This window comes from Dermacentor silvarum, chromosome 9 (genome assembly GCF_013339745.2).
Source record: "Dermacentor silvarum isolate Dsil-2018 chromosome 9, BIME_Dsil_1.4, whole genome shotgun sequence".
NCBI classification, from domain to species: domain Eukaryota; kingdom Metazoa; phylum Arthropoda; class Arachnida; order Ixodida; family Ixodidae; genus Dermacentor; species Dermacentor silvarum.
In genome coordinates, this window is record NC_051162.1 from 101,822,447 (window position 1) to 101,837,906 (window position 15,460).

Consider the following 15,460-nt stretch of genomic DNA (forward strand, 5'->3'; position numbering starts at 1 on the left):
CTGCGGCGACTCGATCGAAGTGCTCAAGCCAATCCTCCACGTCCTTGAACACGTCACCATGAAATGACTTCGGAACGTGCGCTGGATAGACGACACTCGGGGTAGAAGTGGATTGGACTGTGTCGCTCTCTGGCGTCTGACTCGTACTTGCCCCTGTGGTTGACATTCTTACTGGGCTCAATGGGCCGTATTCAGGAGGTAGTCCCTGCAAGCGGCGGCTGTGGCGAAGTGCCCGGTTTTCCTCCGGAATCGCGGGAATGGTGGTTGGGACTTGAAGCGTCGGGAGGTCAAATTAGGGCATAGGATGATACCCAGCACCTCCACCAATTTGTCACGGTAATAACAACACAAGCAACAACCGGTCACACAGCAGAACAGCTCCGATCGAGCAGAACGTCTTCTTCGTCGTCTTTGTCTCTCTCGCTCGAATCCTTCGCAGCGCGCAAAATAAAGCTCAAGCAAACTACAACTGCACAACACACGGAAATGTACTGAATTCACGTCTCAATATTCTGAAAATATTAGGATAGGGTAAAAGATAAACCCTACAACGGAACTGATTCAGACCATAAGCTGGAAGTGAAATCTATATTTTGTGCCCATCCCCATTAGCATGAGGACGTAGTTACGCTGGTCGACGTCTTGTACATCAAAAATAGCAGCAGAAAGCTGGACATACTTGTATTAGAGATTACATAAATACTGCGAAAGGGTTAGTGGCGTAGATATATGAAACAAAATCCATTTAAAAAGAACAGTTATTTAGCCACTTAGTCGATCTTGATGATTCGAAGGCTCGATAAAGTGAACCACACGTTTTAGATGCTGAGAACGTATGCAGAACAGTGCAGGTTTTGCAGTACGTTCATGCAAAACAAGTATAGCTTTTACTACCCGTATCAATGCTGGCGATTATAAACCCCGTTTTTCGCTTGTTACTCTCTAACCAAACATTGTTTAGATCAAATCAACGCATTTAACAGCGCAAAGCACCACACGTCAGTAGCGTACGCACTTGGGCTAGTTGGTTGATGACTTCAGCGGAAACAGCAAAATAACGAAACGTGAGAAAGTACAAACAAAAGATCAGTTGTCTGTACTTCTCTAACCTCCCGTTATTTTGCGCTGTTTCCGCTAAGCAACACTCATGTAATGGCATGTGGTTCTAATAGAATACGGAATAATTTCGACCACCCAAGGTTTATTACCATTCAGCCAACACGGGGCTCGCGAGTGTTCTTGCATTCCTCGCAGTCCGAATTAGGCCACATAGGCAGGCAGATAACATGCAATGCATAGGGTGATCATTTTTAAGTTTTATGGAATTTTTAAAATTAGCCTCTTTCAGATAACGTTATTCTAGTCCTTGGGATGGATTATTCATAGAGGTGGACATCACTTGCACGAGAAATCGAAACACATATTCAACTAATAATATAAAGTTCTCTAATTATCTTTTGAAATAAATAAATTTATTACCTTACGCCACATATTGCCACTTGCTAATTGTAGCCAGTGGGTTTGCAAGGCGTATCCACTTAGAATGAGTTTGCAGAATGACGCCAGTATGGAGATATGCACCATAAAACTTGCCGAAAGAGTGCACTGTTTTTCCACTTCTTTAACAAAACGCTCTTTAATGCATTGAAGCCCAAATGTAAGTGGAACGCCTATGTATTTCGTTCCACACTTTGGGAAATAAGATTTCGAAGCTGGTGTCATCCTAGAAATTCATTTCAAGTGAATACGTATTGCAAGCTCACCGGCGACAATTCGTAAATTGCAATGTGCCGTAAAGTATTTAATCAGGAAGTGAATTAGTGAATTTTTGTTCACTAGTATAATATGTGTTTCTATTTCTTGTGCCAGTAATGTCCAGCTCTTTGAATAATGCAGCTCAAGGAAATTAATTATGCTTTCTGCCGCCGGAAATTTTATAAACTCCATGAAACTTAAAAATTATACCCGGTATTTCTCAGGAGCATAAGACATGTCACTGAGCCATAGCGGCAGCTTTTTAGCGTTGGAAAACGGAGCAGTGCTGATCATAAACAAGCAACTTTATGCCTTCCTTAACAGAATTTTGTCTCGCCGAAGAGCCCACTGTGACTCTTAAAGCACCATGCGCAGATCGCTTACTTACCTCATCGTGACTATTGCACAACATGTGTGCAGCTACATTCCATGGCAGGTTACATGATTGATATGTCACGCCTGTATTAGTAGGAGAGGTGGTACACTCTCGAAGACTTCCAACATGAAAATGGAAATTAATATTGAGACGGAAAGTATAGATATATATAAAAAACGAAACATAATTTTATGTACAAGTTCTGTGAAAGGGTACATAAAATATTCACATGTATCATTGTGTTGCAGAAAAAAGAGAACCCATTGGAGAAAATGTGACAGTCCAGGCTGTCGTCTACTATGATTCAGCGTACCTCAGCAAGGCAAAGCACAAGACTGAAAGCAATTTGGATGGAGGCAACTCAATGGAAAAATATTTTGAACAACTTTTTCAACAGGTAACCAAACAATCGACGCCAGTTCTGCTGAACATAATTAAATGCCTACCGCGAGAGCAACAGCGGTAAAGGAATCTTTTATTGCCTTCTCACGAGGTGGTTAGCACTGTTGTAGACTTGCTAATTACTTTTTATTACTCTGGAGGTTGTCTCCCTCGGAATTTTGGTTGTGCTGCTTTGAGTGTCTAATTTAGAAGAATTATTCAATGTAATTTTTATATATGTGTGGGTTAAGCTATGACCAGTTGCCCCATTTTGGGTAACAATATGAAAGCGACAAACTGCGTAAGTGAAAGCCTGAAAGTTTAGTGCTCAAACACACACACACACACACACACATATATATATATATATAGTTTTGTAAAGATACCTTACATGCCCCTAAGGGCATTGTCTAAGGGGGGAGAGCACAATAACAAATATTACGTATACAATAGTTAGAATACATATATATATATATATATATATATATATATATATATATATATATATATATATATATATATAAAGATGAGAAGCACAACTTCGTGGTTGGTTCTTTTAAGTGTACTTACCGAAATTTTCGGGATATATATATATATAATATATATACACCTACAAAAGTATGCACGAAAGAAATAAGCGCATGCAATAGGTTTCTTGACCCTCTCCACACCAATATCTCGCAAGCTGTTTTGAATATTCCACGATTCGTGGTGGCCGTGGCACCATATATATACGTATATATTTTTTGAGCTCTGTCCAACAAGTATGCTTCCCCATCTGAAGCTTCTCAAACATTCTAGATGCAGCAAAATAGCGTAGTGATTGAGAGAGATTGGCACACGCCACGAGCGCTCGCAGCAATCGACCGAGTATTTTGCCTTTCTAGCAACTACATGAAGGCGAAGGGTGGTGGTTGATACCTCAGTTTAACAAACTTATTTAGGCTGTTCTGGGGAATTAGTAAAGAGAGGTGGTACTGCTCGCGTTTTTAAACATTGCATGCGTGGTATATCATGTGACCTACGACGGACCCAACTGCGGAGTTCTAAGTTTGCACCGTTAAATGCACCAACGAGAGGCGTGTAAGACCAACTAGTAAAGAGGACAGTTGTCGATCTCGTGACTGTTGAAAGAAGCGCGCTTGCTTCTGTGGTAGCACAACTAGGCAGTGTGGTTTGCATTCCTAAAACAATACCCAAAATTGAACATTCGCTGTGTTGAGTTTAAAATGAAGCTGTTGTTTTGTCAATTCTAAATACAAAGCTTGTCAACCGAAGGCATGCCTGGAAAGACAACGAAAAGAAAAAAAATCTACAAGCAATATAATCAATAACTAGTCAAGAAAATGCCATAAGTGTTTTACAAATGCTGTCATATCTGGAAAAAAGCTGTTGTTTATTTATTTGTGCACACTGTTCTCGTGTGGTCAGTAACACTCAGCGCTTCATTTACGATGAAACGCAAAAGTGCCATTGCAACAGCGACGCAAGCAATGCTCCAGCAATAGGTGAGAGTCGGGAGGAATGAGACACTTTTCACAAATGAATTTTTACTTTTACTTAATTTAAACGCAAAAAGATGTATGATTAATTATGGTACGAGTCAAAGCATGCTGCACAAATTCTGGGAAGCACTGGTTCCTACCTCTCCTGGCGCAGTTGTGAAAAAATTGTTTCTAACGGCTCAAACGTGTCCCATTAAACTCCTCTCTTTGGGTGAAGTGGGATATCACTTGGGAGGTATGGGACGTCTGTAACGCATGGGTCCAAACGTATTCAGAGAACAATATAAGCCGATAGATCAACATCAAACTTTAAGAAAGATTGCAAAGGCTTTGTGCCCCGGATAGTTTTTGGCACTGGCTGCTTCATCACTAAGTCCGTCGTACAAGAGACTGCACAAATGGGACCCAGAAATGAAGTTCCGCATGCCTCATAAACTGAAGAGGAGCATAACAAGTCTGCTACACCGGATTCGTCTTGGTGTTGCACTCACGAGGCGTTATACACATATCATCGGCTGCAGTGACACTGGTCCGAACTGCGATCACTGCCCAGTGCCAGAAACACTTGAGCACATATTTTGCTCATGCCCATCGTACGCGCGAGAACGGCAGAGCCTCATTTCAACAATTCAGCGAGTGACTAAAAGACCAATGTCTGACGAGATTGTCTTAGGTCCTTGGCCTGACGCCAACAGCGCAGCTGTGGTCATCGAAGCGACTATAGCCTTCCTTCAAACCACTGGACTCCATGCACGGCTATAGTATGACCTAAACGGGATGGACATGTACATACGCACCTCCTAATCTTATCATCATCATTCATCGCTCTTTTTATCCCCTCCCCCCTTCCCCAGTGTAGACTAGCAGGCCAGAGCAAACTAACGCTCAAGCCGACCTCTCTGCCTTTCTTCAAATAAACCTCTCTCTCTCTCTCTCTCTCCGTCGTTGGTATCGTCCCTGTATCTTTTCAGGAGGAAAATAAAACTTTGAGCTCTCTTCTTTCTTTCGCAGGAACGGGACACAGACGTCAATTTTGTCACTGCTCTCGACTTTAGCCGTGTAATAGGCGTCAGACTTTTTTGTACTGAACCTGACAAGAACCAAGTTACCTTTTGTCACTTAAACAGATTCATTCGGCCAATCGGCCTCAGCAATGTCGTGCCTCTCATTATCGAAACGTGACGTTTCACTGTCAGAATCGTGAAATGCAATGGCAACAGTCTTACATCTTTCTGAAGGCGTCGTTTCTTTTTTGGACGGGTAGTGGCCACAGTCCTAACAGCATTAAGCACTCTTTTTTTTTTTCAAACTGCCATGCAGACCTCCCTACGGCTTCTTGTTCAATTGCATGCTTCTCGGGCGTATCTGTAAAGATTTTTGTCCTACCTTTCTTTCTTTTTGCCCTGTCTTACGTGGTGCAGCCTTAGGGTAGGGCCTGATGTCACTTGGAACAATTCTGCATGGAGATGCAGTTGACGTTGAGGCTGCTTTACTGACGATAGTCGTGATGACATCTGTAGAGACGTTTCGAGCTCCGTCGATTCTTGTCTCAGAGTTACAAACGCCTTCCAGAAGGCTTGAGCTGTTCGATTCTCTGATGATGGTGGCAGTCCGCTGTGACACCTCTCCTCTTGGGAATGTTACGGGTCGGCCAATTACTGATGACATCAAATAGTCATCCGAAGTGAAGGGTTCGCTATTGTAGGGCTAAATGCCCGTTTTCTGAAATCCCGAGATTAGGGGTTTTTTTGCGTCGCCGTTAATACGTAGGCGGATTCCACTAGTTATCCAACATTGTAGATGGAGATGGCCTTCCCTGGGTTATTTATGAGCCAATCATTGAAAGCAGCGTTGTACCGAGATTTGAATGGTTCATACACGGACACATCAAGTGGCTGCAGGCAGTGGCTACAGTATGGGGGAAAGGTCAGCAGGATGACGCCGCTCTCTTTGGCCTTGTTGATGGGGCTGATGCTGACATGGTTTTCATGATAGTCAAAAATTAAAATAATGGGTTGTTCCTTCGAGCACTTTGTATGCCTCACAATGTGCTCAAATGCCAGTAAAAGCAGTTCGCCGGACATCCATCGCGACCTGCTTGCCAAACCAAGACGTCCTGCTGGGACGCCTTTCAGAACAAAATATTTAAATCTCGCCCGAGGAAAAACTAACACTGGCGGCCGAGCGTTTTCTATGGCATTGACAGCGCACAAAACGGTCACCAGTTCGCCACGATTTGCTGATGTGACTTGAACAATTTCCTTCTCAGCACGTGCTGCTACTATCTTTGGTGGATTGTGTGCAGTTGTGAATCCCATTTCATCGCAATTCCAGATGCTGTCCGGAGATAGCTTTTATCGGTTGTATACGCCTTTCAGGTTTGAAAGGAAAGCATCTAGGTTGCTCTTGTTGAAACTTGTTGCCTGACCGAGACTGGTCGCTACCAGCGATAACCAGATAACCGCTACTGGCGATAACCAGCCCATAAACCAGTTTCTTTCAGCTGTCTTGTTGACTGCCCATGACGCCGGGCATTACCGGTTTAAGGCGGCTGCAAATTGGTATAAGGCGGTTGCAAATTGGTACGCCAGAACAAACCTGCATTCTCGTAAGACCATTATGCATCTTGCTTGCCTTCAGCAAATATTTATTCAAGAATGCTTCATCTTCTGCTGTGAAGACCATTCCGCAGACCAAATTGATGTTAAAGAAGATGCTACCTCTGTCACGGCTTTCCTTGTACTTATGCCAAGTGATGATCTTGATATTTTAAAAGCTTCCGCTACTGCTCTTATACTTTTCTTTTCGTCGGAAACCAATATCAAAGCATCCAGCATCAAACTGTTCGATGTTTGAGCTCTGGCGGGGTGCTTTTTCTTGTATACCCTTGGCATCTTCCTGAAAAAGGAAATGGATCAATAATTTGCACATGTATATATTCACGCAGACAAAGCGCGCTTAAGTTCGGTGCAGGCACTTGATAACACCCTTGCTGCAGGCTACTATTCACGCGTTTATCCCGAGCTGCTCGCAAATGCGTAGAGTAATGAAAGTTTTTATTGCGATAGCAATTATATGGACACTTTAACCGGATTTCTGCCGTCGGCGTCGCCGTCGCCGTCGCCGTGAGGTTCCGTATAGATAAAATCTTCGCCGCGCGCCGTATGCCCCAGCGGAAGCGTGCGGGGACGCGCGCTATCACGGAGAGCGAACGCACTCAATCTCCCACGCGCAAGCAAGGAAGCGGAAAGCCAGCGCCGGAGGGAGCAGGGGGGGGGGGGGGGGGGGCACTTCTCTGCCAACAACCGCGCTCGTCGCTCGTCCGCACAGTCTCTTATCTCTCCCACGCGCACGCAAGGAAGCGGGAAGCCAGCGCCGGAGGGAGCGGGAGGGGGGGGGGGGGGGCGAACTTCTACGCTGCCAACAACCGCGCTCGTCGTTCGTTCTACCGCACCATCTCTTATCTCCACACGGCTCTGACCTTTATGCGCCGTGCATTCGCCGCTCAGTTTCCGTTGAAGCGATAGACCGCGCGTACCTTCGCCCGCTGCCAGCGTTTTGACAGTCGTTGGCTGCAGTCATTCAGTGTGATCTATTCATGTTTGTTTGTGCGCGCTCACACCACGCTTGTTCATTCAGTTAGTAATAGTCGGGCCACATTTTCCAACGCACGCTGCACATGCAATGCTGCTTGGATCGGCAGTGCAGCGCTACAGGTGTGTCCCTTCGTACGCGCTGCCCACGGGAAGCGCTTCTCATCAACACCACCGTTTCACAAGCGCCTTCTCGTGGTCATCAAGTCTCCCTTCATGTCGGTCTACTTACGCCGCAGCACACCTGCTTACTTAATCAGCTCATGTTTACTACAATTCATATTGCTACCAAGGCCGCTCACCTTACTTCGTATGACATTCCTGTGTTGCTATCTCATTCATTGATTCGCCCTTAGGGCAAAACTGTGACATTTTTTTAAGTGAAGCGACATCGCGTTTTATAATGCCCCTTTAGTTTAGCATGTCTTAACGTGAATTGTCATGTAGGCACTCTGTCTGTTACGTTTATTCTAATTTTCAAGGCCCCGAATATTTATAAGCTTAAAATATGAAATAAACAAAATTAATTGCTTTCGGAGCTAATGCGGCTCAACCATGAAGCTGGTTCCCTAGCACAGCAACAGTTTTATTGTGGGGAGGAATGGGACAGGGCCACATTCCACCCTCAACTCATTTGTCCCATTCCTCCCAAGCTACATCGCCCAAAGAAAAAAAAAACATTGAGCGACAAAAAATTGTCTTTTTAGGCCTAAAAAGAACTTTTGTTATTGCTTGAAGTACGACGCTGATGTGTGTTTTCGGAGACAAATTTGTATTAGCCTCCACAGAGTGGTTTTATTCTGAGAGAAGTGTAATTCAAACAGCAGCAACTTACTTTTGACAGGTGAAAAGGGTGATTTCTAGTCACAGAAAGCTCCATCCGCCGAAGGCGACCACCATTCCAGCTAGGCTATCGGTATGCAAGCGCCATCTAGCGAGCAGTCAGTGAACGCGTTTGACCTTACTGCAGGAGAGATACGCGAGCTATCCCAGTCTTCCAACCTTCCCAAACCTACCATCCTACCATCAGTTGAGGCTATGCGCAAGCCGGCAAGGTAAAATAGGACGTGCAATAAGCCGCGCCACATCTCTTTTATCGCGTTTTCGCGTGCATTTCTCCGGAAGCTAGACATCGCGTCTTGTGGAGCGCCCACTCACTCCCGTAATTCAGTTAGGAGTGGAAGAGCGTGTACGCGTGTGCAAATAACTTGCTCATTCCCTTCGGCTGCTAGGAACCTGTTGTGACGCAGTCATTTTCTCGTTGTTTTATCAATAGTTGCATTACTTTTTTCCATGCACCATCTTTTCCACCTAAAAAAATTGTCGTACATGTCACTATACCTCACAAAATGACATAAGCTTCCCGCGCATGTGCGGTATTACCGACTCATGAACCTCATCAGCGATTTGAGGTATCATTCGTCTGAGAAATATCTTTCCCGAAAGCGTGATTGTGAAGCTATATAAAAAAATTTGCGCAGAAACTCCTCTGGGAGTTGTCTAAGTATACATAAGCATATTGCACTTGTTCATCTTCCAGCCACCCGGTTTCACTATCAATGTTATGAAATTTGATCAGACCAGTATAAACCATTATAAACACTTATCGGTAGTTATCGTTAAGATCATTATCAACCCTTCCATGTCTTTATCAAGCTTACCGGACATGACGCCACCATTATCAGCTGTTATCTGGCCTTTTCAACCTTATCGGGCTTGATCGGACCCTTCTCACCCCTTAGCAGTGCTTATTCACTTTTTCAGAATCGCTCGGACCATTATAAGCCCTTATGGATTTAAATACCTTATCGATCCGTGTCGAGCAATTACCAACCGTGATGAGACCCATATAACGCCTAATCATTCATTATCATCCTTGTCAACTCATTGACTGCTTATCTGTCTCTGAAGCGCATGAGCCTTAGAGATTGGTAATATTTCAGTCGATGACGGAGCGTCCAAATACCACAAGGTTTACCGCGACCACGGAAACTCAGCGGGGATGTGGCGTCTCACCATTAACTTTTAGCAAAACCAACATTTTCCTGATATTTTAAAATGCTCCAAGTCAGCTCTACATAGGATCCTAGGGAGGTCTTTTATTTAACCATGAGCAAAGCTTTCAACAAAGCGTGCGTGGAAACTGTTCTCTTTTGACATTTGCTTTGTACCGCCGGCACACCACATTAGTATGGTTCATATATATTCATCTCCCGCAAGCGTGGGCCTTTATCCCAGTGGTGGGTAAAACACTCGGCTTATGAGCATGGGGTCGTAGGTTCGAAACTCAACACCTCCACCGTTTTCCCTTTCGCCAACGTTTTCATTTCTATATTGCGATTCCTCTCACGTGACGGACGAATGGTGAAGTTTTCTGATTGGGTAGGCATAGAAATGCTTAAACATTTAAAATTCCCGCAGTAAATAAAATACGCCTAACGTTAGGTAACTTAGGTAATCATTTTCTTTCTAGCAGTTAAATGGTTGATATTGGGTTTGTTTTGTAGGTTCGTCCATCTAGACGTTCATCAAACTTTGTTATGCTGTGGATGACCGCTGCCGTTGTTGACCATAAAACGATGATAGTTTTTTCTTCGTCACGCCACCTCGTCATCCACATCTTCCTCATCGCCACAGCAGGAATAAAAACCGCATACAAAACTGCCTATATTGAGATTACAGTGCATGCTATTGAAATATTGTGCATTTTTTCAGTTGCGCGCGCTAACTTCCGAGCTACCGGAGAATTTGTTTTTAACAGCGGAGCTGTTTCAGCCGACCGTTAGTACTAGTACGTGTCTCGCGAACAAAACCTCGCTGAGAGATGACGTCACCTACGTTGCCTAGCAACCACCTCGCGGAGCGGCGTGTGCTTTGCCTCCCCTTCATGCCGTGCACATGCTGCTTTGACACGGGACTTAAGGAGAGGGAAGGAGAGCATGCGCGCGGTGCACACTATGTTCGAGAGAGAGAAAAAGAAAATGAGAGTGCGAGAGAAAGAGTGATAAAAATGTGGTTGATCACTCTTATATAGGAATCGGTATAGAACACGAAAGTGAAACGTGTCTTCACAGAAGTAGTGTAATGTTTATTGCACATTGATATATAATGTCTATTGGTGTTTTGTGGCTAAAGCGCCCTTAGGCGTTGATGCACCCACGCTGACGCCTGGTGGCACGTCTCCTTCATCACGACTACCAACGTCGATGACCATGAGCAACCGTCGTGCATATGGAAGCTGCACTACGCTGCACACGCTAGCACAACGCGAAAGACGAAGCACGTAACTGACACACTAATACAACGCGCAAGACAAAGCACATAACTGAATCGTCACCGAGTCAAATCAGCGCGTACAGCGCGTCGTAATTGCAGCCTCCGCGATCAACTTCAGAAACATTTTCAGAGCTAATTGCGGAGGCCACGCTCCGCTGTGCTGAGTACGGTGAACGCCACTACCAACGCCACCTAGGTGGCGTTGGTAGTGCTTCTTGATGCCAGCGTCCCTTCGAATGCTGGCATCGAGGCGTCGTAGTGCTGAGACCACCGAAGCGTTCACTGTCGGTGCGCGTTAGTGTCATAATGCAGTACTTCTCTTTTCTGCTCGTAGGCGGCGGCACCGCCCCGAGCAAGAGCGCGGGTACACGGAGGAGTGTTAGATATATAAGGCGCGTCTGTGTAGCTCTCTGCAAATGCGTTTGTGGCGCAATGGGTTAAACGCTCGGCGATCTATCGTCGCGGACCGAGAGGTCGTGGGTTCGATTTCCAAATTTTGCATGTTTGTGGAACTTTTTCTTCTGGTTTCTTTCTTTGTATTATGATCTATGACGTATTTCCGTGACGGAAATACGTCAGTAAAGTCTTGGTGGACCCCGGCATAAAACACTTTCGTGTTAAAAATTGTAGCAGCAACAACGAGGCAACGCGCGGAGCTGCTGCCGACGCCGTCAGCGTTTACCCGTTTCCCCGCGTTCGCGCCAAACGCGCGTAGTGTCCGTGACTGCAGCAGGCACCTCTGGCGGCGGCTCGACAGGTTTCGACCATCCCCGCGGCGGCAAGTGTGGAGGCGCAGCTTGGCCTGGACGTCACCGAGGCGATGAAGCTCGGAGCCGCCACGACGGCAGCACAACTCTCGTTGACTCTGTGGCGAGTACCTGTAGCTTTTACATAAGGCGACCAAAGAAGATCCGGACACCAAAAGAAGCCGCTCATCTTGAAGCGCGTCGCGCGGCCAAGCGAAAATCTGCGCGTCGGCGGCGACCGGATTCGGAATACTGTCCCTGGCAGCAGTTAGCATTTCCTAGTAAAACTTAGCCAAGCCTAGTTAAACCTGGAAAAAGCTAGGTCAATCACCAGCTCCCCTGATTAACCAGCCTTGCACCATTTGTGCAAGCTGCTTAATTTTTATTGCGATAGCAATTATATGGACACTTCAACCGGATTTCTGCCGTCGCCGTCGCCGTCACCGTGAGGTTCCCTATAGATAAAATCTTCGCCGCGCGCAGTATGCCCGAGCGGAAGCGTGCGGGGATGCGCGCTATCACGGAGAGCGAACGCAATCAATCTCCCACGCGCAAGCAAGGAAGCGGGAAGCCAGCGCCGGAGGGAGCGGGGGAGGGGGGGGGGGGGGCGCACTTCTACGCTGCCAACAACCGCGCTCGTCGCTCGCCAGCACCGTCTCTTACCTCCACACGGCTCTGACCTTTATGCGCCGTGCATTCACCACTCAGTTTCCGTTGAAGCGATAGACCGCACGTACCTTCGCCGCTGCGGCGTATATGCGCTTGCTGCGAGCGTTTTGACAGTCGTTGTCTGCAGTCATTCAGTGTGATCTATTCATGTTTGTTTGTGCGCGCTCACACCACGCTTGTTCATTCAGTTAGTAATAGTCGGGCCACATTTTCCAACGCACGCTACACATGCAATGTTGCTTGGATCGGCAGTGCAGCGCTACAGGTGTGTCCCTTCGCACGCGCTGCCCACGGGAAGCGCTTCTCATCAACACCACCGTTTCACACGCGCCTTCTCGTGGTCATCGAGTCTCTCTTCATGTCGGTCTACACACGCCGCAGCACACCTGCTTACTTAATCAGCTCATGTTTACTACAATTCATAGTGCTACCAAAGCCGCTCACCTTAATTCGTATGACATTGCTGTGTTGCTGTCGCATTCATTGCTTCGCCCTTAGGGCGAAACTGTGACATTTTTTCATGATAACTATTGCAGTGCAGAAAGGCAGAAATATAACCTGATACACACACTATTGATACTCCCAATACAATCGATAAGTCATTGCTGCAGTGTCTGCATCAAACAGGCCTACATGCTCATATTTAATTTCATACTGAAGGTAGGCCGCGGGGCAAACCAAGCGCCGAAACAAATGCACGAGAGAACCAAAAAAGAACAAGTGTGCTTGCCAATTAGTGTTAGGTTTTGCGGTCTACACAGATGCTGAGAGGAGTGTCATACGGCATTTCGGAGGCCGGGATGAGAAATATTGTATGTCACAAGGAATACACAATGTGCATTGCATATAAATTGATTTGACAAAGGTGGCGGCATATTTAAGTACTACTCTTCGTTGTCATGCTCCTGAAAGCAGCGTCAGCGGCACCAGGGAGGCTTCCATGATAATACTGAGAATAACCCAGGAGTACGACAGGTACTCCGATAAGAGGATGCGCCGATAATTATGTTCGGGAAAACAATGTCGAAAACTTTCACAACGTCAGACATCAATGCCAACTGCGACGTCACAGCGACAAGTCCACGTTGTTTACCAAGTAGCTCACACTACACAAATGCGCCAAGTACTTGAGTGTTTGTTATTGTAGTACGGCTAATGGACAGAGAAAATGTAACCACCCAAATCTTCTAGGAGCGTCATTTCGACCGATATTAGTCGTAGTAGAAGCTTTCGGATAATAGTCTATTTGAATTTATCAGGGAGAACCTTCAAAACAAGTCATCGAACCCTAAACGCACGAAACCTTTACCACAGTCACTGCCACCTGAATTGCGCCTAAATGTTGATTTATACAAAAACTGAGTTTTGAAAATGGGGTAACGAGATTTCAAAGTCGATGTTCATCTACAATGCTTCGCTGCAGTCACGTCAGGTAGGTTGCTTCGACGTTGTCCTACCGAATGATCAAAACAAAGAAATGTGACTATTTTACATCAAACCAAAAAAAAAAAAAAAATAAACACGCCGCAATAAGATTTACCTCAAAGAACTGAATTGCACTGGTACAATGTCGAACACTTCAGGCACAAGAAATTATAACATATGCATTTGGCCATACAACTGCGAATAAAATGCTGTAGAATATTATTCATTTAGACTCAATAATTACACATTTTAGACGGGATAGTCTGAGAACACTATAAGTCTACCCATGTGTGTAGTTTCAAATTTTATATTATGGATTACCATGTCACAGAAAAAGGAAATTGCGTACATCACAAAAAAGAAATGGTAAGAACTTACTAATTCAAATTGTTCTTCTTGTACTAGCACACAATTATAATTATTTTTGAGATATTATAGCAAATATTTTTTTTATTTCTTACTTTACATTAAAAGTGATACGAGCACGACGCCTCGATGATACGACGCCTCGATGCCAGCATTCGAAGGGACGCTGGCATCAAGAAGCACTACCAACGCCACCTAGGTGGCGTTCACCGTACTCAGCACAGCGGAGCGTGGCCTCCGCAATTAGCTCTGAAAATGTTTCTGAAGTTGATCGCGGAGGCTGCAATTACGACGCGCTGTACGCGCTGATTTGACTCGGTGACGATTCAGTTCCGTGCTTTGTCTTGCGCGTTGTATTAGTGTGTCAGTTACGTGCTTCGTCTTTCGCGTTGTGCTAGCGTGTGCAGCGTAGTGCAGCTTCCATATGCACGACGGTTGCTCATGGTCATCGACGTTGGTAGTCGTGATGGAGGAGACGTGCCACCAGGCGTCAGCGTGGGTGCATCAACGCCTAAGGGCGCTTTAGCCACAAAACACCAATAGACATTATATATCAATGTGCAATAAACATTACACTACTTCTGTGAAGACACGTTTCACTTTCGTGTTCTATACCGATTCCTATATAAGAGGGATCAACCACATTTTTTGTTATGTTTATTACCCTCTGATATGTTTATTGAATTTTATGTTCTACGTTTCTGTTTTATTTTCCTTTGTTGCCCAACGCTGATTTGTGTATATCGACCTTATGCTGTAATATTGGTAGCGTTGCTTCCAGTTTCTTCTCGCAGGGTAAATTTTTCCTGTCTTATATGTGCTTTTTATGTTGTCATTTAATTATGCATATTTGTGTACGCTGTTAGAAGCCCCTCCTACCTATTGTCCTGTAGTAGTGTTTCTTCATTCATTTCTCAAAAATATTAAATACCTACAATATGAGAGAAAAACATGTTTTATTCTCATGGAGAACGCACACTCTCTCTGGTCTCCATGAGACGCTGACTGAATATTTAACATCAGATCAATAAAATAGCACCATATGGCACCTGAAGCATTCGAATGCAGTATTTGAACCTTCAACCTATGGTACCTACCCTCGATGGATGATTGGCCATGGTATGCAATGAAAACGTAATATAAGTCCTTGCTTATCGTTAACTTATTGGTCAGTACTAACTATACTCAGAACAAAAAATGATTATACATTATTTTCTCTTTTATTTCACCTTCTTTTCTTTAAAAGTGGTCATGCTAATTTTTGAGGAAGCTTCTAGAATATTAAAAAGTAAATACGATCTAATGTTCATACTAAGGAAAAGGGGTTTACCATGACTGTGTCCCTGCGCACAATCTGGGCACAAGGGG

General features: G+C 45.0%; 1 protein-coding gene across 1 annotated transcript in view; it reads left to right on the forward strand.

The window, feature by feature from the left end:
- The first annotated feature begins 2,360 nt into the window (after positions 1-2,360).
- LOC119463778 (uncharacterized) overlaps positions 2,361-15,460 on the forward strand; it is a 38,085-nt gene continuing 24,985 nt past the window's right edge. Inside the window, exon 1 of the mRNA XM_037724603.2 lies at positions 2,361-2,528. Coding sequence (XP_037580531.1) covers positions 2,361-2,528 — 168 coding nt within the window. The remainder of the gene's footprint in view (positions 2,529-15,460) is intronic.